This window comes from Vigna unguiculata, chromosome 8 (genome assembly GCF_037176805.1).
Source record: "Vigna unguiculata cultivar grain cowpea cultivar isolate G323 ecotype 2 chromosome 8, ASM3717680v1, whole genome shotgun sequence".
NCBI lineage: Eukaryota > Viridiplantae > Streptophyta > Magnoliopsida > Fabales > Fabaceae > Vigna > Vigna unguiculata.
The window spans coordinates 33,903,982-33,925,594 of NC_140799.1; the positions used below are offsets into that span (position 1 = coordinate 33,903,982).

Below are 21,613 nucleotides of genomic sequence, written 5' to 3' on the forward strand. Positions count from 1 at the left end.
GATGAAATATTTTTCGGTTTGTGAAAAAAAAAAATATTGCCTTTGGAACAAAACAAGGCACTGTTTCGTGTCTCCCTGACCCTGATCTCATTCTCCATCGCCTTTGTTACCGACCCATTTTAACTCTCTCTCTCTCTCTCTCTCTCATACATTTCCCCGTTACTCTCTCTCCATTTTCATTTTCTTCTTCTTCTTCTTCTTCTTCTTCTTCAGTGTTTTCTCAGTTATCGTGTGACCTTATCCTAACCCCTTTTTCTGTTGCGGAGGTGCCTCTGGGGCGTTGTGCAGATCAACCCACAATCTTCAATTGTTGTTGGTCTGCTCCTTCTCTCTAAAAATGCTTTCTTTCTTTCTTTCTTTCTTTCTTATCCCTTATTCCCATTTAATATTTTCAACAATACTTTGTGTGCCCTCTTTCATTCCCATCCTTTTTACTCTTTGGGTGTTTCTGTATGTGATGAAAAACTATTGCTTTACCTCAGGGATTCATAAAACTCTATCATCATATCACTCGGATGTTTGCCCTGTTTCCTAATCTTTTTTTGTCTTATCCGTTGCCAAGTGAGGCTCTCCTTACTGCCTGCTGTGATGGGATACTTTTGCATTTTATTTTTGTTTAGCTCGTTAACACGTTTAATTTCCTAGAAATGTGTTTAATTAGAATGAAATGTTGCACTCTATCCTTTACTAGCATGTTTTACTATCCTTGCACTTTCCTGATTTTCGTGTGTAGTTTGGTCTGCTGGAAGAAATTTGTGTTCTCCTTAGTTCAGAGTTGATCATTTTTTCCATTTTCAATCTGTCTGCTTGTTGTTGTTTTTACTGTTAGCTTTGTTTGGTTGCCTTTAACAAATTTTCTGGCATTTCCTAGGTGTTTACCATGGATGGTATTCATGGGGGTGATTCTCGGATACACATCAGTGATGGACAGCATCCTATACATGTGCCATATGTGCAAGAACATGAGCATCACGGACTGCACCATATGAGCAATGGTAATGGGATTGATGAGGATCAGAATGATGGTGGTGATACTAACTGTGGTGGAAGTGAGAGTGTGGAAGGTGATATCCCCTCCAGCCATGGAAATCTCCCTGACAATCACGCTGTAATAATGGACCAAGGGGGTGATGCTGGGGATCAGCTTACGTTGTCTTTTCAGGGCCAAGTTTATGTCTTTGACTCCGTGTCACCAGAAAAGGTGAATCAACTTATGATTTTTTCACTTTTGCATTGACATGATACGGCATTGCTCCTCATGTCTACAACCTACTATGTCTCGACTTCTCAAGCCTTATATGGAAATATTGATTTCCAGTGGCTATTTAAGTATGTTCAATTTAAAGACTCCTATATTGTTGTGCATGGAATATTGATGATGCTTGAGTTATAAATAATAGAATGCATTGATGAAACCATGGTCTAGTAGCACTAGGGTGAAAGTTTGTTTCACAGCCTCTAGACCAGCAATGTTGTAAGCAACCGAGTATAAGAAAACAATAAACTCCATACACCAGAGGTAAGAAGTTTTGCAATGGGATTAGTGGACACACTAGACATGAATGCAATAAAAGGAACGTTGGAATAACACCTGTTGTAGAACAAGAGTGATAGAATCTGTCTTAGGTGGTTTGGATGTGGAGAAGACTTGTGGAACTCTCTTAGTAAGAAGAGTAGGTCATCTAGAAGGTAGCCTTATTGCTTTGCTAGAGAAAGGTTAATGTAAGTGAGAAAATCATAGGTGATGTGATAATTTTTTTTTGTGGTGAATGGTTTGTCTTTTGACATGATTAACTATAGAACATGATGTTGCTCCTGAATTCTTTGCAGCCAACCTTTTGGAATTTTATTCTTTATAACTGCCGTTTCTCGCTGTGAATAATAGGTTTATGTATTTTATAACAATCCCATAATCGCAGGGATTTGTCTCATTAGGATTATCTGTCCATATTTCCTAAACTAATCTACAGCTTCATGTATTTATAGGTTCAATGACCTCATAATTGATATAAAGTAGAATATTATTTCTTCTAAACTTGAGAGTATCAATTAAGAAGTGTTCACTAGTTATTTTCCTCTTACCCTTTCCAGCAGATGCACAGGCGCAAACGTTTATTGTCTCAACCTTCAATAAATTCCATGTTAAATTTATCATTATTTGCAGTTTAACAAGCTTCTTTGTTACGTTTTATATTGTGATTGTACAGATGGCTTGAACCATTAAAAATTTTATCCATTATCGACCAAGTTAGAAACTACTACCAACTCATTGATTCATTGATGAAAATCCTGCGATGTTTTTCCCTCAGGTTCAAGCTGTGCTGCTGTTACTGGGAGGCCGTGAAATACCTCCAACCATGCCTACCATGCCAGTGTCTCCTCACCATAATAACCGGGTATTACTGCATTATTTGGTTGGAATGCAATTGATGCTCTTTTTCTTGTCAAATAATTGGCTCATGAAGTATTTTATTAGGGATTTACTGGTACTCCACAAAAATTCAGTGTCCCTCAGAGATTAGCTTCGTTGATTAGGTTTCGTGAAAAGCGGAAGGAACGAAATTTTGACAAAAAAATTCGGTATACTGTTCGGAAAGAAGTAGCATTACGGTATGGTGTTTCCTATCATTATTTTTTAGATTAAACTTACACATATACTTGTTCGCTTCTTTGGGTTAAAATTGTGACTTTACTGTAGTCCATTTACGTTTATAATTTTGTGTTATTGATAACACTAGAAGGGTGAAAACAGAACCTAGCGGTGAGTTGTTTACTAGAGCATCGTTATCATGTATCGCCTCATTGTAGCTTTTGGGATATCATGTCTAAATTCTCAGAATCCATGATCTATTATAGTTTGGTTTGTTAGGTTTTTTCAGTCTTTGAAGTTTGCCGATGGCAAGGATATTTTTCTGAAAAAACCATAAAAGGTATAACTTTGATAACAAGCACCAATGACGTGGCTTAGGTGTAACTCTGCAATAAATTGGGGATTTGATTGCCAGACAATCCAATGCATGGTAACGTATTGTGCAATACACGATACAAATCATACAATGTGATTATTCTCCCTCACGATACAACTTGTTGAAACAATCGCTTTTGCTCCCGAATCATTCTTGTATTGTGTGAATCCTGATTGTTGTTTGAATTGCACCCTGAGTCGTAGTAAAATTGCATTCGGGTTTTACCACAAACTGGGTCAGGTCATGCGACCCAGTTTGAGAAAACCCTAAATTTACTTTCTTTTTCAGCGTGAACTTAGCGGAAATAGATGCGTAATGGTTCATCTGAGCTTTCCCTCCAACCCTTAGCACAAACTGAGTTGGAACAGTAGGACAGTGGAAGATTGTGAACAATGGAAAAGGGGAATAAAGGAACAGTAAAAAGCGGAACAGTTATCATGAACTGAGCGACTCTTTAGCAACACATGTTGGTGCAGTAATGTTGAAATAGGAGATGAGGAAGAAGTTGAAGACATTGAAGATGTGGAAGAAGTTCTAATAGAAGGTGAAGATGATTTGAATGATGTAGATATTGGAGAGGAAGAGGATGGAATATGAATGATTAGGATATAATTTTTTTTGTTTTTTTTTTTGTTTTTGAGGTTGTTTAGCATGTGTAAGCGACAACCATAGTATGCAGTAATTATGCAGTAGCAGCAGTAACAATGCAGTTTTTTGGATGGCTATAATGCAAGATTTGTTTACTAGCACATAGCCATGGTTATAGGAATGTAATGCAGCAACAACGTTGTTTTTTTGGAGGTTGTGTTGCGGAAATTGTTTAGTAAATACACATAGATACAACCACTGTTTTTGACTATGTGGTTGTTTTGTTATTAATTGTATCTTTGCATTATAAATTTAAGAATATGTTGCACTTTTTGACCTTTGTGTGAATCTTACCATTCCAATATAAAATGGTTCACGATTTAAAATATAAATTCTCTTATACATAATTTGTGCCATCTACCTTCTTTAGCATTCTTAAAGTGATGTAGAAGTGCAGTGAATGCATGATATCTTGCAAGTTTATATGCCTATGTTTGTTTTTTTAATGTCCATATATTTCTAAATCCACATCCTGAGTGGCAATGTTACCTTAATATATCTGCACCACTTTCTGACAAACACAAGTAACTTCTGTAGGATGCAAAGGAATAAAGGTCAGTTTACATCTTCAAAGTCCAATCACGATGAATCTGCATCAGCTGCAACAAATTGGGGGGCAAATGAAAACTGGTCGGCAGAGAATAACGGATCCCAGCAGCAAGATATTGTGTAAGTTTACTAATTCATCTTAGGACTAGAGGGAGATTATGTACATATCATTTAACAAACACTGTTCTGTCAATTTATGTCAGTTGTAGGCATTGTGGCATCAGTGAGAAGTGCACACCAATGATGCGACGCGGGCCTGAAGGGCCAAGAACCCTCTGCAATGCTTGTGGTCTTATGTGGGCAAATAAGGTAAATGAGAGTTATGTTTATTTCTCATATCCATTGCTACTGTTTTGAATATTCCATGTTGCGCTGTAAATTAAATTATTGTCTGAACATCACAAAATTAAGGTACATTGTGGTGGTTTATTTTTGTCCAATTCATATTGACATTCTAATACTTAATTATAATGGCATTTATGCATAGTAATGTAGTGTCAATAATTTGATGGCTATTCAAATATATCTATTGACTGTAATGCATAGTCCAGCTGGTCACACAATGATATTAGATGCTGTTATTCTGTATGCTTATTTCATCTACTTATAAAATAAAGAAACGAATGTGTTTTTGGTCTTATACTTTCGTTAAACATAGTCAAGGTTCCTATTCTTTCATATTTATGAATTTGGTTATCAAATTATAAAAACTCCGTATTTAGTTCCTTCTCTCTAAAATGTCTTCACGGTTTTTAAAGTTAGGAGGTACTAGATGCACATGCTTTACAAGTTTGAGGTCCAAATTTATGAATAAGAAAGGATGAGAACCTTGACTATATTTGACTGAAAGTATTAAATAATTAAGCCACAGTAAATTGTGGAACCTTGATTCCCATGAGTTGGCTGTGCCTTGGCCCTTTGATAGACCATGGAAACGAGAGAAATACTGGAAAACTTTGTTAGCTGTTAAGAGAAACAAAACCTTGTGAAACAATGTCACAAATACTTCAATTTGTTTCACTTTTCCGTTTTCAATATTGTCTCTTGATAAAGAGAAGTTGAAAGTTGTCCAATTTATAAACTATCTCAAGAAAGAAATGAGATTGTGTTATCCCTAGGTAGTAATTTATGATGAAAACGGTTTATAATTTTTTTATTTTAGGGAAGGGTTTTTGATCTGGATTTTCATGATTTCAGTTATTTATTTATTTATGAATTTTTATACACTTTTAAGTATGTATCTTGCACGTGTTGTGTCTTAATGTTTTTAGAATAATTATATCAGATGCTTGTATTTTATATATCAAAGGCAAAAGCTGACCATTGTTGTTGGAGAGGCCAATACCTTATAAACCCCACAATTGGATCAAAACAAAATGTTATGAAGTTTTAATATCGTGTGTATTTATTATTTAATCACGTAAATTTAGGAATCTGTGAATGTAACTCTACATAAAATCGGAAATATAAAAATGCTTTGAGAAGAAAACAAAGATAATACATGAAAGCTTTGCAATGAATGTTTTGGCACTGATTTTGAGAGACAGAATAGATAAAAGATTCTATATATCCTTGTGGGGTATGGACCACAATATGCCAGTTCACTCTCTAGCCTTTTATTAGGTTGAGGAAAATATAAAATTATTAATTTGTTTTTCTTCAATGGTATCTCACCAAAATGAAGTTAAAGAAGTTACAACACAATCAGTAACTTTCTCTTAAATATCTGACCGATTTACTATCTGGAGATGAGGAAAATGTTTCATTTGAAACATATTTCAAATCGATTTAAATTCCGTTGGATTCTTATTCCACTATAAGTATTGCACAAGTTCTCTTATTTTTATTTAGACTAATATCAGTTACATTCAGCAAATTTTTTTTATGTCGTATATTAATTTAGTTTTTTGATATATTCTCATTTTTCTGAACCTTAGGGAACCCTGAGGGACCTATCAAGGGCGGCACCCATATCTGGACCAATCAAGAATGAGGTCAGATACCATGAATTCATTAAATTTCATGCTGTATTTCTTGCAAACTTAATTTTATGACCTTAATTTTCCCTTGAATTGAATATTTACAGAATAAAAGTTTGGAGGCCAATCAGATAGTAGTCCATAGAGTTGCAGGAGAAGCTGATGATTCATCGTGATGAACTTTATTTTGGTCAGAATGGAGAGGGATTTCATGAAATAAGGATGGTGGGAGAATGTTTGCCCCTAGATAAAAAATTGTAGTAGGTGGCTTATTCTACTATGTTTTTAGTGAATGAAAATGTTTAAATGAGCATTCTGTATTTTGTTTTAAATATATGCAGAAGAAGGTCATTATTGCCCGTGACAGCTAGTTCTTTTCTGATATTTTTTCTTATTTTGAGTATGCTGAGCAGCTTCAATGCTCTTCCTGATCCTTATTAAGTTTGAGCTGTGTAGCTGTATTTATAAAAAAAAGAAAATTGTTCCTTTTTCATTTACACCTTTCAGTAATTAGTGATTTTCAATTCACATTTCAAGTTTTTCAACATGGGGTAGCTCGTTACAAGGAGCAGAATATGAAAAGGGAACTATCCCTGGTGTAAAGGACAAATAAATTACACTAATTGAGCAATCAAATTCTGAAAAATGCTACAACAACCTTGATATTAAATCCTTAATTTATCATGATGGGTATATCTATTACAAGTCCTGCTGCGCTTAAACCGCTTTTAGATCGCCTCTTGTTCCTGCAGTTTCAGGCTACGGTCTGCCCACATAAAATGAAAGCTTGAATTAGGCATTGAGCAGCGTGAGTTTGATCTGGTGCTCCAGAGACAATAACCAGACCCTCGGTGGCTCCAGGTTTTGGATCATGAATCGCCACGTTTGCACCAGACGTCTGAGGAAAACCCAATGGAACAAAACTGCTATAAGACAACCGTTCAGCAAAACAGTAAGAAATGAATTACTAATCAGATATAAACAGACCTGTCGAATCTGAGTGAGGTTGCCATTCTTCTCCCCATAAACGTGGGTTAAGTACATATGAGGGACGGTGATCTCAATTGTTAAGTTATTTGGATTCTGTAATGGGTGTCCATTCCTGCAAATAACATAAAAACCAGTATAAGGTATTTGGTACAACACCTGCTTTTATAAATGTTGGAAAAACCTATCGACTTAGATACAATATACTGTCACTTCAAAAATATATACTTCTTCCTAAACTCACTTTCCAGGGTTCTCATTTCTGGAGGAAAAACTAGAAGTATCAGCTGTTCCTGGATTTCCTCTGTTAACTGCCTGAAATATAAACCTAAAGCGTTATAAACTTAGTTCCGAAATATTAAGGGCAGGCTGGAGGGAGGTGTTTACACCCCCGTCCCCCTCCTATCCCACCACCCAAAGAAAAGAAAGAAAAGAAAATATAAGATGATTAGACCACATATATCAGATCCCCAGGCATTAAACCCTATATTTGAAAGGGAGACTGACCAGAGGATGCCATGATCTTGGAGAAGTTGGCCCTTCATAACCACGAGGATAGGGAACTCGTTCCATGTTTGGGGGACCACGTCCCATACCATGTACAAATGCATGTTGCTGATGGTCAATAGGCATGGGGGGAACAGTTGAATGGTCGATTCCATGGTGCCCAACTTGATGAGGAGAAGGAGGAGGGTGGCCAGAGGACATCATGTGATTTCTTGGACGAAATAAAGGAGGTGGCATTTCTGGATAGGGTGGCAAATGTGGTGGTGCATTAAAATTTGGAGGGGTCCTTACTGGGAAAATGGTTTCCCTAATTCTGCTTGTTATATGAAACAAAGCATCCTGTACGGATTGTAAGCTCCCAATAACCTGCGATGGAACATAATTTTATTTAATCTGCTAGATCGTACTCGTTGCACAGAAGACCATCAAAATACAAAAATTAAATCTACATATATGCATATTCACAGCAGGATTATCAGCAAACAAGAACCGGATGTCCTTACTTTCCCACTAGCTGCTAAATTATGTGAGTAAACAAAATCCTAGTTAAAATCAGGATCTCACCTCAAATCGGGAAGGGAGGTAAAGAATAATCACACATTGTAAATAGGATTTTACAAAATTCATAATACAATATAATCCTAGAACCTAGATGTCAACAAACGTTCCACAACATAAAGGTTGTTGTGTGGGTTCACACAAAGATAAAGGATGGGTTTGTAACAGAGGATGAATGGAGGAAGACGGACAGAGAACAGCACCAGCTCAGTGAATGAAGGAAGAATGACCTGGAGAAAAAAGGAAGAACAGAGGAAGAACGGTTGGCGATTGCGTCACATAGTGATTAGGTTTCACCAGTTTACCAAATCAAACAAGACAATGGTGTGCAATGTTCAAAGTGAGTCGTGATAGAAATATAAAAGGGGGAAAGTCGTATCAATTGTCCAAACAAGACGCCAACAAAAATGTATAATCAAAGGATTTTAGCTATTTTGGGATTTAAATTGTGATTTTAGACGGATTTTAACTAGGAAATTTTGTCCAGGAACAAGTATTTCTCGACCCACTAGACTAGAAACAAATCTCGCTCGTAGTTGTAACTGGTGCTATGCTAGCTTAATGAGTTTCGCACACAGCACAAGATCAAACAAGGGTTATCCGCTACAGGATCGTTCCCAATGTGTGTAAACGCAGAAGAGCCAACTACTATGCTAGTCCACAGGTTTTTTTAAACTAGGTTTTGAATATTTGTAGGGATTAAAAGAGCAAAATCAAGGGATTTTATGATTTGAATCTGGATTTTAACTACTATGGCACCAACATAAGAAGTTATCATCACATCCTTGTACTCATTACAATAAGCATTTATTTGGATTCTTAAAAAGTGAGAAAGAAAGATTAAAAAATTTGTGGGATCCACAAATTTAGCAATCCGTCCAAAATGCGAAGAGAGAAAGATCTTGTTAATGGCCAGAATACCAATATTTTGTATCTATTTCTTAAGAATATATATATATATATATATATATATATATATATATATATCATATTTGCATTTGTTCTCTTTCCTTTCATTTTCTTTCTTAAACTGGCAACACGGGGTATTTCAATAGCCATATGCAGAAAAGCAACTCGCTTAAAACCTGGGAAAAGTTCACACAGGATTGAAACTAAAGTTGAACGGTAGGATACAAAGTCGGAGTAAGCCAAAGAAAATGAAAAGACATAACTTGGTTTTTCTCAAGATACACTAAAAATTACAGAGAAAAACTCAAATTAGAGTCAAAAGTATTTAGATTCAAGGGGAAGAGAGATAAACGACATTTCCTAATGACTTGGTAAAATGGGAAATTTTGCAGCCTTTATTCTATCTGTCGTACTTTTTACCTCTATTTGGTACAGAGGAAAGAAATGTTTGAAATTCAAGTTGAAGAAAAAATGGAAGAAAATTTTAAAATTTGTTTCTAAAGGTTATCTTTCCTCTTTCTTTTATCTTAATTTTCTCTTTAACCATTACACAAAGAAAATGCATCATATAATTTGAATAGTACATCTAATTAAATGTGCATATAATTCACATGAAAGTGTCTAAAGCACCAAATTACCTGTACAACTTCTTCATTTTGGGAAATGAACTTGACTTGTTCCTTTGAAAAAATGCGTATACTGGCACCTGTGGCCCTTCGCATTTCAGATATAACAAGACCTCCCTTGCCCAAGAGGCAGCCAACCTGTGGTGAACGCACAAGAAGCTTAGCCACAACTGCAGCACTTGGCTCAAACCCAATCTCTGTAAGTCGGCAATGGACACGGATGACAGCTTCTTGTGCAGGGGAATGCTTTTGCTCGAACACCTGCAGAAGATTATATCATGTTTAGCTTGTTTACTTAGCAAATATCATGGAAATTGTATATCAAGTTTTATAATTTTCTGCTACAACACTCTCATAAGCTGCAAGCATGTTTTACAAAGAAAACTACCAATACAGAGAAGTTACCATGATTAGAATAACTCAACAGCAACTCAGAGTAAACACTCTGAAGATGAACCCCAGCCAGAAAAATCAGACAAAGGTTACCTGTTTGATTATAACAAAAGAACAATCATATTTTAGATTTTTAACAAAGATCTCCAGAATAACTTGATACCAGAGAGCCAGCTCACAATAACCTCAACAAGCAACCAAAGTTACAAACAAGAAACTTTCCAAGACATTATAAGATCCAACATAATTTACTCCCATCAAAGCAAAAATTTGCACACAAAGACATAGGAAGATCAACTTTGTGTAACAAGCTATCATACACAGGTAGAGCATTGTGTATCAGACAAATAAACTAGTTGATCTCATACCTCTCGTGCAGATATCACAACAATGCGCTCATCTGAATCAGGTCCAGCCTCAACAATTTGGATAGATGCACCAGTTTCATTCTGCAGAGCCCGCACCACAGAACCACCTTTGCCAATAAGACTACCAACTTTATCATGGTGGCACAACAGCTTGAAGACAACCTCCTCTTCTACAAACATCCTATGAGGTGGTCCAGCACTTTCTGGACCCGGAAAAGAATAACCTCTGGAATGGTGATCAGGGGGAGCATATGAACCAGACGACCCATAACCACGTTGAGGATAACCATCAACCTGAGCAGGACCTGCTCCAGAAGGTTTAAACGCAACAGAATTTGGCCCATTGTTATCATGAAGACATGTTGAAACAGATAAAAGCGCTTTCTTTACTGCCGTAAAGTTTCCTGTTATCTGCACACATCACAAGCCAGAACTCAACATCATTGTATCATAGTCCATAGTAAGAAAAATACCCAAATCTGTTTTAATAAACTTCTCCAAAGCATTTATTAAAGAAAAAAACTAGGTTAAGTGTATAATTTAGTCCCGTGACGAATTCTTAATTTGGTCTCTATATCTAAAAATCTAAAAGTTAGTACCTATAAGTGTCAATTTGGTTTCGTCACCGTTGTGCCCTTGCACACTCTTAATTTAGTCCGTTTGTAGTGTATTTTTAATTTGATCTTTATTGCACACATCAATGGCCCCAACTCAACATCATTGAATCACAGTCCATATTAGAAAAAGACCCAACTCTGTTTTAATAAACCTATACTAAGCATTTACAAGGGAACAAAAAATAGGTTAAATGTATAGTTTAGTCCTTGTAATCCTTGTATATGTAGCGAATTCTTAATTTGGGTTTTGTACGTAAAAGTCTACTAAATCGGTTCATATTCGTGTAAACCCTACTTGATTTGGTCTATGCCACCATTATCCCCTTGCAGCTTAGTTTAGTTCCAAGTAATGTCGCATATTTTTATTTTTGATCTTCACACAAGTAAAGCATCTCATAATTTGGTCACATACATGTATCATTCTTAATTTGTTACCTACATAAAAGTAAAAGTAAGCAAAGTTTCTCCATAAGCTAATCTGAATTACTTATATATCTTAGCCATGATTTGGGCAAGAAGATGAACTTATGTTACAAATTCTGCAAGTGTTTACGAAGAAATTTATCAAACGGCAAAGAGTGCGCGCGTTTAGATTAGATAATAATAATAATAATAATAATAATAATAATAATACCTGAATGAATTCGTCTCCGGTAGGAGGAAGAGGGGGTTGATCCTTGGGCAAAACCCTAATGTGAGCCCCACTCTCTTGCCTGATCTTTTCGACGATCTTGCCTCCTCGCCCGAGAACACAACCAACCTGATAGCTGGGCGCCATCAATTTACACGACACTGTCGAATTGCTGGAATTCTTAGTTTCATCTTCCACCGTTCTTTCAAAAACCCTAATCAATGCAGCCTGCGCAGCCGATTCCTCGCAAGAAACTGCGCCCGCCGCCGCCGCAACGATGACAACAACACGCTCCTCCGCCGCGCCCAAGTCCTCCACTATAATCTTAGCTCCGTCGCCGGCCAGAGCCGTTACGTCCGCCGCCTTCGAGGCCGGACACACGATGCGGAAAACAGCTTCGACCGCTGGTGGCGGCGGAGCATGGCGGCGCTTCTTGCTGTTGTTGTTGGACATCACATCAAACATCAAACTCACTCCAACCCAACAATCACTTCCTCATCGTTTATTTCGCATCCTAGTTGCTATGCAATTTACACGTGTGCACACGCACGAATCTGGATTCGCTGCGTCCTTTTTTCCGCGAGAATATGGAGTCGCTAATCAGATCCGTTGGATACGATTTGAATCTAATTCCTTTATTGCATAAACAAATTTTAGAATGCAAAGTTGGGATTGTTTCTATTCAATGACATTAGTTTTTTTACTTGTTAAACTACATATTATATTACACCATTAAGTTATTCCATTATTTAGTACAATAAAAATATTTATGTCCACTAAATATTTTTAATTTATTTTAAATTTGATTAAAAATACACCAATACCTTAACAATATCTATACTTATTTATACTTATACATACTATTATTATTATTATTATTATTATTATTATTATTATTATTATTATTATTATCTATAACTATATATAAAGGGGATTCCATCTTTTGTGTCCACATTTCATAATTTCAACTTTATCCTTTACAATTTAATTATTTATTAAATTTTTAAAAATTAACAGTTATTTTTACAAGTTTTTATAAAACTATTTACTTATCTCCTTCTTCTTTTTTCTCCTAATATTTATCAACATTTTTTTTTCATAATTTCTCCATATATTTCACTTTATTTTTTATAAATATACTTTTATTTTGTTTATTAACTTATTCAAAAAATACGTACACACTGACGCTATCGCGCCTGTGTTTACGCTAGTTATTATATAAATGGAATTCTTCATTTTGATACACATTTTTTTATATTTATTCTTTAAATAATTATTTTTTAAATTAAAATAATTATTTTATTAATTTATTTTTAAAATAATTTTTTAATATTAAATATATTTTCTTTGATTGTGTATTTTAATTTAACATTTTTTAAATTAAAATAATTATCTATAATAAAATTATAAAAAATATTTATATTTGTTTTTGTAATTATAATGATAATTTTATTATTGTTTTGTCATCATAAAACTTATGAACACACATTGACCCATGTGTTTTCAAGTAGTATTATGTAAATGAATTCCTTTTTTGGTGTTCATTTATTTTTTATTTTTACTCTTTAAATAAATCTTTTAAAAAATTTAAAGTAATTACTTTGTCAATTTTATCCATTAAGTGACTTTTTTTAAAATTGATATTTTATATTTGACATTGCCAATGGGTTTCACCCTACCACTCACGATGTTAGCCTTTAAGCGTCTAAGGCCATTATCCTGCCAAAGACTAGGGCCTCCCGCTACTCTCACCACTTGGGTCAGATTTCTCTACCTGAGACTCACTGACCCTTTAGAGTTTCGGGATGCGATCCTTACTTGAATCCTTATCCTAATATATACACTACACGCCACCATGAAGTCTCCCCATGGGACTCATGGAATTACGCCTATCACACCATCAGAATCATGTTTCTCATACATTTCCCACCTCTTTTTGGTCATTCATCCAATTTTCATGTTAAAGCATCACGAAACCACAACCCATGATGAATCCCATACCAAGCATGCCAATTTCGTTCATAAAATCCAAACACCCAAGCATATTCACTCATATCATATTTAAGAGGAATAATCAAAACAATGCATGCAATAAATCATTTAACAGCCAAGGAAACATAACACCCACTCGCACACTCGCTCAGGCGAGACGCTGACCTTCCTGATGCAGCGGATTCTCGCCCAAGCGAGATAAGATAAAGGGGTCTTCACGCATTCTCGCTCAGGCGAGATGCTGTCCTCACAGAAAACAACGAATTCTCGCCCAGGCGAGACGCGCGACAGTGGAGGCTTCACGAGATCTCGCTCAGGCGAGGCCTTCTCGCCTGAGCGAGACCGTGTGTCGCTCAAAACGGGAAAGGGCCGCCTAGGCGAGTTCTCGTGGCAGGGAGCACTCTGGTACTCTCGCCTAGGCGAGACGAGCTCGCTTGGGCGAAATTAGCAGAGTTCATCACTGTCCACCCACATGCAATGGCGGAAACCGCCCAGATCCACTCCCAAACACACATGCAACTCCATTTCATCCAACAAAAGCACACTATACACGCATACAAACAGACAACGACCAAAAACAACCAAGAATAACTTAAGACCGATGAATCTAGCTTCCCTTACCTCTGTTTTGGAGAGCAACTGAACAAACAGGTTCGAAACTACAGGCACCACAACTCTCGGAGCTAGAGCGGAGCTGAAACATGAAGATCCAGACCAAAACGGGGTTAGGAGATCGAGCCCTAACTTACTCCGAAGTGCTCAACAGCAAGGAAAAGGGGAAGGAGTAGACTAGAGCCCTAGAGTTCGACTTACCAGGAGTACAAGATGGTTACGCTAGCTTGGAAATGGAAGATGGTATGCCCTAGCTGAACTTTGCTTCGTAGAGGGAGACAAGGAGGAGCTCTGCTTCTGAAAAGGGAGACCAGAGGCATGAATGAGTTCTAAAGGGGGTATAGGGGGTCCCTTAGTGGGTGGCCTTGGGCCCATGAAGGGGCCAGGCCCAAAACTTTACTAAAAGGAAAAAGGGGCTTACAAAAACAACTATCTATAATAAAAAAATTATTTATGCAATAAATAAAATCCATCTATCATAAAATTGTAGCTTTTTTTTTAATTTTATTATTATAATAATAATAATAATAATAATTTTATTATTTTTTGTTACTATTAAAAAAATAAATACATATGTTTCTATTATTAATAATAATAATAATAATAATAATAATAATAATAATAATAATAATAAGATAAGAATGGACGGTATAATATAAGATGAATGATAGAATGCATTTTTGATGTAGTAGACATTTTATTTTATTTATGTTCTTTAAATCTAATATATTTATTTAAAATATCGTAAAAATCAATTAAAATAATTAGGAAAATTTTATAGATAAATATAGGAATTTAAATTTAAATTTCCAAAACCAAAATTAATTTTATTTATTTTAAAATAAAATATAAAAACTATACAAAAACATTCGTAATCATCATCCACACAATAATGTTCCCTATACTCTCTCCAATTAGAATAGCCTCATCATCACAATCACACATTTCACTCAATTCAATTCCCAAAAACATTCAAACCAAATCATCACCACCTCAATTTTCGCCAAACCATAAAATGCTCATTTCTAACACGTATCACCATATCACACAATCTACCCAAACAAAAAAAATAATAATATCATCATTCCATTAATTTCTCCCCCTTGGTAATTTTCTTTTGTCACTTTCAAAAGGAAAAGGGTAAATTCATTCTGTGTCACAAAAATTATCGTACCATTCGGATTTTTTCATTATTTCTTTAACGAAGAGAGAAGTGATGGCGAAAGGAGAAGAATGAAAACATGAAATGTTTTTGTGGCTATTGTTTGGTGCTACGAAAATTGAGGCTATTGCTTTGCGCCATGTGGATATCATATTAATCAACCCTCTCCACTTACACCTCTTTTCTGGTCCCACTCACAACACATTCTCATTATAAACTGTGCTCGTGATTTCCTTTATTGTTTTTCAACCCTAATTTTTAATTATGCCATGTTGTGTTGTATTACAAAGAGAAGAGTAAGTTTTTTAATGAAAATGTAAAAGAGAGTCCAGATTCTCTACTTATTTTTTTTTTACTGTTTTTTTTTTGAGCATTAAAGATACATACACTGTGCTGTCATTTTAAATATCTTTTTAATATATTTTAAAACGACAAAATTAGTGGTAATCAATATATTATGGAGACATAATAGAAAAACAATACAAAAAAATTCAGTAAAGAATCCAAATTCTGTAAAAGATGTGTTTAATTTAGGGTTAAATATGTTTTTGGTCCCTCAAGTTTCAGCGAAATTTGGAATTAGTCCCTCATCAAAACTTTTGACCAATTTAGTCATCCATCTTTTAAAATGCATAAATTTAGTCCTTTTAACCAAATTTTGTTAAGTTTATCTGACGTTTCAAGTGCATTTCATGATAATATTTAAGTTAACATTGAAGCAAAAATGTGTCAAACAGTATAAATAATTTAAATACTATCATGAAATGCGCTTGAAATGTCAGATAAACTTAACAAAATTTGGTTAAAATGACTAAATTCACGCATTTTGGAAGATGAAGGACTAAATTGATTAAAAGTTTTGATGAGGGACTAAACCCAAATTTCGCTCAAACTTGAAGGACCAAAAACATATTTAACCCTTTAATTTATCATAAAGTTTTGATGTGTGTTAATATATGATAAAGAGAATATTATGTTTAGAATAGAAAACCTTCAAAATGTGTCTAAATTATCATAGAAAATTGACATGTGTGGTGTGTTAGAGAAGAGATTAGGTTTAGTGTTAGAAAGCTTAAAATATTTATCTAATTTATCATAGAGTTTTGACATGTATTGTGTGTTAATGAAGAGATCTGATTTAGTATTAGAAAGCATAAAACACGAGTCCACTTTATCAGAGTTTTGACATATGTTGTATGTGAAAGAGAAGGTTTGGGTAATGAAAATATGTATCTAACTTATCATAAAGTTGTGACAAGTGTTGTGTGTTAAAAGAAAAATTAGGTTTAGTATCAGAAACTTTAAAACATGTGTCTAATTGATCGTAGAGTGTTGACATATGTGTTGTATATTAAAGAAAATATTATGTTTGTTATTGAAAAAAATTAACATGTGTTGTACGTTAAAGAGGAAATTAGATTTATTATTGAAAAACTTACAAAAATATGTGCCTAATTTTTCGTACCTTTTGTGTTAAATATGTTTTTAGTTATTAAATTTTAATGCAAAATTTGAAATTATTTATGACTGAAACTTTGATACAATTTAGTCTTTAAACTTTGAAAATGAATAAATATAGTTCTTTTAACTTAATAATTTTAAATTTTTTTGACGTGTCAAGCGGTCATTGGAACTAACATTTGAGTTGTTTACATCGTTTGACACATTATAATTCAAATGCCAGTCTAGAACGTTATCTAACATGTAAAAAAAAAAAAAATTAACACTTATTAAGTTAAGAAAACTATATTTATTATTCTTAAAGTTTGGAAATTAAATTATATTAAAATTTTGGATCAAATTTTAATTTTAGATTCAAATTTAGAGACTAAAAATATATTTAACGCATACATTTCTATGTATTGTATGTTAAAGCCAAGATTAAGTTTAATATCCAAAACCTTAGTGTATGTTGCATCATAAAATTTTGACATATGTGATATGTTAAAGTGGAGTTGGATTAAATACTTTTTTCTTATCAACTAGTATTAAAAAGCATAAAACATATATCTAATTTATCGTAAAATTTTGATATTTTGGAAAACAATCTAGAAATCACACAACAAACAATTCTCAACATTTAATAATACATTGAATCATATTAAAAAAAAGTTGAGAAAAAAAAACTCTAAAATGTATACACCCATTTCACCAATGGTCAATGATATTTTAACATCCAATAAATTTTTACACCTACTTGATATTATCATTCACTATCTTTTACCATTTTTTTCCTTTTTTTTTACAAATACAAAAGTTTTCCCATTTTACTCATAAATAATTGTTTTCCTTCACCAATTTTACCATATAGAAGAATAGGTACAAATGGAAAAAAGAAATTCTGACACGTAGTTTAAAATGAGACAGGTAGAATAGAAGGAAGAGGGTGGTAAGAACAACATTAGTTTTGTTTGGTGCAATCCATGAATGTGGTTCACACATACCTTACTTATTTATTACGCTTCTTTCGGATCTTGCCACTTCATCTACTACTACTATTCTTTATGATTTAATGTTCAACATTTCTTCATGACGCATTCACACTCTTCCTTTTAAATTTTTCTGCACCTAAGCAACCACTGCAACCACCCTTTTATATTTCATCTTCCATTCAAACTTCAAACTCAAATTTCACCACCTTTTCTACTTTCACATACATAATGAACATGAACTATATATTTATTTGCAATTTTATAGAAAAAAAAAAACTGATTCTGCCAAAAAGTTCATCATTTTCTTAATCTTATTTGATGGGTTGATGAAAATAATAATAGGGTTCGTGTATTTTGAATGATGAAAATGGAACGTGGAGAAGAATCGCTGATAGATAAAATTTGTGGTTGAAAATGCTTGTGACGTGGTTCGTACTCATTCTTCACCATTTCACATACAGATATTTTTTCTGTTTTTTTTTTTTTTTTTTTTGTGTACAGAACCAGATATTTTCCACCTCCATCTTAATTACCAACCACTTCTATTTTCTTAGCCCTTATACCCTAACTTTAACTTCCACTTTCTATCAATTTATAAAAAAAAAATTAATTAATTAAACCATTTATTCTGATTAAATTAGTGAAATATATAAACATAAAAAGAAAAAATAAATATTAAAAAAGAGTTCGAGGGAGACGAGGTTTTGAATGCCAAGGATAAAAGGCACGAGAAACAGACGTAGAAACTCAGATAACTGAAAAACCAGAAAAAGTCACTGTTTCAATCAGTTTCAATCAATTTACGTTGTTAAAAGAACACTGCATTATATGAAAAAAAAAAAAGAAAAAATAGTAAGAAAGCATTTTTTTTAATTAATATAAGTAAGAAAACATTTTTTTTATTCATTTATTTGATAACGTTATTCTGAAAAGTAATATAAATAAGTGTTTTCTTTTTTGTTACTGTAGAAAAGAAGAGGCTAAGAATAGTGCTGGCAACGAATATTGCTCGTGCTGTAGCTTCGTTATATTAGGTATATAAACATTTTTTCCTCGTGTTTTTTCTTGTTTTAGAAAGGGTGTTAGGCACACAAAATTTTAATTGGTGTGGATACTTCAAATGTTATAAAAGCACGTTTGATTGTTTAATAGGTTATATTTGTAATTAAGAGGTATATTAGTAAAGTGTATACGAAAGAAATAGAAAAAAAAAATGTAAATCAAAGGAAAAAGATTGAGATTTGTTTCGGTTTGAGTTGGATCTAATTCGTGTGGGTGTGTTTTTAACTTGTCATGCACCAATCTGAAAAATAACTAGCTATAAAAGTTGAATCTATCGGCTTTAAAAGTTAAAAATTGTTTAATTTTTCCAAAATGATAAATTTGAAGTGACATTTTGTTTATAGTGAAGTGGATCGATCATGTACCTAAAACAATAGACAATGTTATTAGTTTAATATATTATTACATTAATTATTTCTAATAATTTTATATATCTTACTTTTGACATGATATTGTAATGATTAGAGGTAGTAAATAGTATATTAATGTTTGATTGATAAGATATTTTATAGTTAAGTATGTCCCCGAACAATATTAATATTATATGATTAAATAATAATGCATGGTGGATGGATATGTTATGTGTGCATGCATGTATGGTGTTTAACTGTTACGGGTGAAGATTTGTGGAGCTCACATTTGTAGCCACAAGTAAAACAAAAGGACACAAATAAGCATTGGAAAGCAAAAGGCATAGTTTTTTTTTTTTTTTTGCTTGCGTTACTTATTTTAAATATGCTATGCTATGTTCTTCACCAGGGGTATTAATATGAGACACTGTCCCTAACATTGCATACATAACACAAACACGCTCTCTGCAATTTTCGCCTTCTTCTCTCTCAGTTTTTTTCTGAAACTCTATTCACCAAACGGAACAGCGATTTGTTGTTGTTGTTGTTGTTTTTTAAATTAAAGTTCGGAGGAAGGTTGTTGTGGCGATGGGCAAGGCTTGTGAGCTTTGCAATAACCAAGCTTCTCTCTATTGTCCCTCGGATTCCGCATTTCTCTGCGGCGACTGCGACGCCGCCGTGCACGCCGCGAACTTCCTCGTCGCTCGCCACTTCCGTCGCCGTATCTGCGCCAAATGCAACCGTTTCACCGGAATCTACATCGCCGGCGCCACCTTTCCATCCACCTGCACCGCTTGCTCGCCGGAGAAGGATCTCTCCGACGACGGCGATTCTCTCCCTTCGTCCTCCACCTGCGTCTCGAGTTCCGAGTCCTGCGCCACGAAGAAGATCAAGGCGACACGCACGGCGGCGGGGAAGAAAAGGAGGAGGAGTTTTTCGAGTTCGGTGACCGACGACGCGTCTCAGGAAGCGAAGAGGCAGCGGGAGAACGTCGGATCGGTGGAGCAGGAGCAGGAGGAGGTGTTTGCAAAATGGAGCAGAGAGATAGGTCTAGGGTTAGGGTTAGGAGAGACCGGTAACCGCGTGGCGTCGCACGCTCTGAGCGTGTGCCTCGGAAAGTGGAATTTGCTTCCGTTCAGGGTGGCCGCGGCGACGTCGTTTTGGCTGGGCCTGAGATTTTGTGGGGACAGAAGTCTGGCCACGTGGCAGAATCTGGCGAGGTTGGAGAAAATCTCTGGAGTGCCAGCTAAGCTGATTCTGGCCGCACATGCGAACCTCGCACGTGTCTTCACGCTCCCCCGCGAATTGCACGAGGGATGGGGCGAGTCATAGCCCAATACATCGAAGTGTATGTTGTAATCCTATGATTAACCAAAGTGTGGATTTCTTTTCAATTTTCTTTTCCGTTTTCGCATTTAGGGTTAGGACACTACAAATAGTTCTTCATTATTAATGTGTATCAATTGGATCAACCAATTCCGAAAGAAATCAAAACCTAGCCACCCAAGCTTCTAAACGTGCTAAATTATGAATCAAAAATTTCCGATTAAGGTTAATATACTCGACCTCATTCATAAATCTTAATCCAACATTTTCATGAATTTGCCGTTTAACTACATGATTTGGGTGAGTGCAAAACAAAAATGAATGTTTGAGATGAAAGGCAAATGCGTGACAGCACAGATTGTTGTTTGATGAGAGACCTAAACAAAATGAATGTTCAGAAACGAAGGCATTGATGTTGGTGATGCAGGCACGTGTCTGAGTTAGTAAAAAGGAAAAGTGGCATGGCATTGGTAGGTGCCACTTGTTATCGAATCGTGGAAGAAATTTGATGTTTGGTTTTGTCAAGGTTATTGAATCGCTTCTGAAGAGGCACCAACCATAATTGATGTTGCATGACTTAGATAGTTAGATAGTAACTAGGAGTACCAAGTTTCAAAACCACACGTCTGCTACGTTTCTGGTTTTTGGTCCCAGCTTTGGAACCCACAGTTTCTGCCTAGTAATAATGCACGTCAACAACCTGTGAAAAACTAGCGGTTAAAAAAAGCCTCAATCGAAGATATAATTCACATATGTGAGGTCTAAACGTGCTTCTCAAAAGTGACACATGAGCTGGGTCTATGAGTAGCAAAGCACTTCGTTGTGGTTGCAGTTTAAAGTTATTATTGCAAGAATCCTACCAAGAGAGAGGTAGTTGGGTTTTTTTTTTTTTTTTTTTGTGTTTGTGTTTTTTAGATTCTTTCTGCTCCAATGGGGTTC

At 34.9% G+C, this 21,613-nt stretch overlaps 3 protein-coding genes across 3 annotated transcripts; 2 read left to right on the forward strand and 1 right to left on the reverse strand.

Moving 5' to 3' along the window:
* Positions 1 to 6,508, forward strand: LOC114193785 (GATA transcription factor 28). The gene is made up of 8 exons (XM_028083718.2): positions 1 to 316; positions 872 to 1,201; positions 2,310 to 2,396; positions 2,477 to 2,610; positions 4,152 to 4,283; positions 4,367 to 4,472; positions 6,101 to 6,157; positions 6,250 to 6,508. The coding sequence occupies exons 2-8, from the start codon at positions 881 to 883 to the stop codon at positions 6,316 to 6,318; spliced, it is 906 nt and encodes a 301-aa protein (XP_027939519.1). The 5' UTR covers positions 1 to 316; positions 872 to 880; the 3' UTR covers positions 6,319 to 6,508.
* A 95-nt stretch (positions 6,509 to 6,603) lies between these two features.
* On the reverse strand, positions 6,604 to 12,325 carry LOC114193784 (RNA-binding KH domain-containing protein). The gene is made up of 7 exons (XM_028083717.2): positions 11,742 to 12,325; positions 10,491 to 10,901; positions 9,742 to 9,990; positions 7,637 to 8,002; positions 7,374 to 7,444; positions 7,130 to 7,244; positions 6,604 to 7,040 (listed from the first exon to the last, which is right to left on the reverse strand). The coding sequence occupies exons 1-7, from the start codon at positions 12,201 to 12,203 to the stop codon at positions 6,897 to 6,899; spliced, it is 1,818 nt and encodes a 605-aa protein (XP_027939518.1). The 5' UTR covers positions 12,204 to 12,325; the 3' UTR covers positions 6,604 to 6,896.
* Positions 12,326 to 19,768: 7,443 nt separating this feature from the next.
* On the forward strand, positions 19,769 to 20,918 carry BBX32 (B-box 32). The gene has a single exon (XM_028083662.2). The coding sequence runs from the start codon at positions 19,937 to 19,939 to the stop codon at positions 20,678 to 20,680; it is 744 nt and encodes a 247-aa protein (XP_027939463.1). The 5' UTR covers positions 19,769 to 19,936; the 3' UTR covers positions 20,681 to 20,918.
* Positions 20,919 to 21,613: the final 695 nt, after the last annotated feature.

Bases quoted from the DNA above. Each gene is read 5' to 3' on its own strand.
- LOC114193785 (XM_028083718.2), top strand. From the start codon at position 881: ATGGATGGTATTCATGGGGGTGATTCTCGGATACACATCAGTGATGGA. The intron at 4,473-6,100 runs GTAAATGAGAGT...TCTGAACCTTAG, and splicing joins GTCTTATGTGGGCAAATAAG to GGAACCCTGAGGGACCTATC. The intron at 6,158-6,249 runs GTCAGATACCAT...GAATATTTACAG, and splicing joins CTGGACCAATCAAGAATGAG to AATAAAAGTTTGGAGGCCAA.
- LOC114193784 (XM_028083717.2), bottom strand. From the start codon at position 12,203: ATGTTTGATGTGATGTCCAACAACAACAGCAAGAAGCGCCGCCATGCT. The intron at 10,902-11,741 runs GTATTATTATTA...TGATGTGTGCAG, and splicing joins CCGGAGACGAATTCATTCAG to ATAACAGGAAACTTTACGGC. The intron at 7,445-7,636 runs GTCAGTCTCCCT...TTTATATTTCAG, and splicing joins CAAGATCATGGCATCCTCTG to GCAGTTAACAGAGGAAATCC.
- BBX32 (XM_028083662.2), top strand. From the start codon at position 19,937: ATGGGCAAGGCTTGTGAGCTTTGCAATAACCAAGCTTCTCTCTATTGT.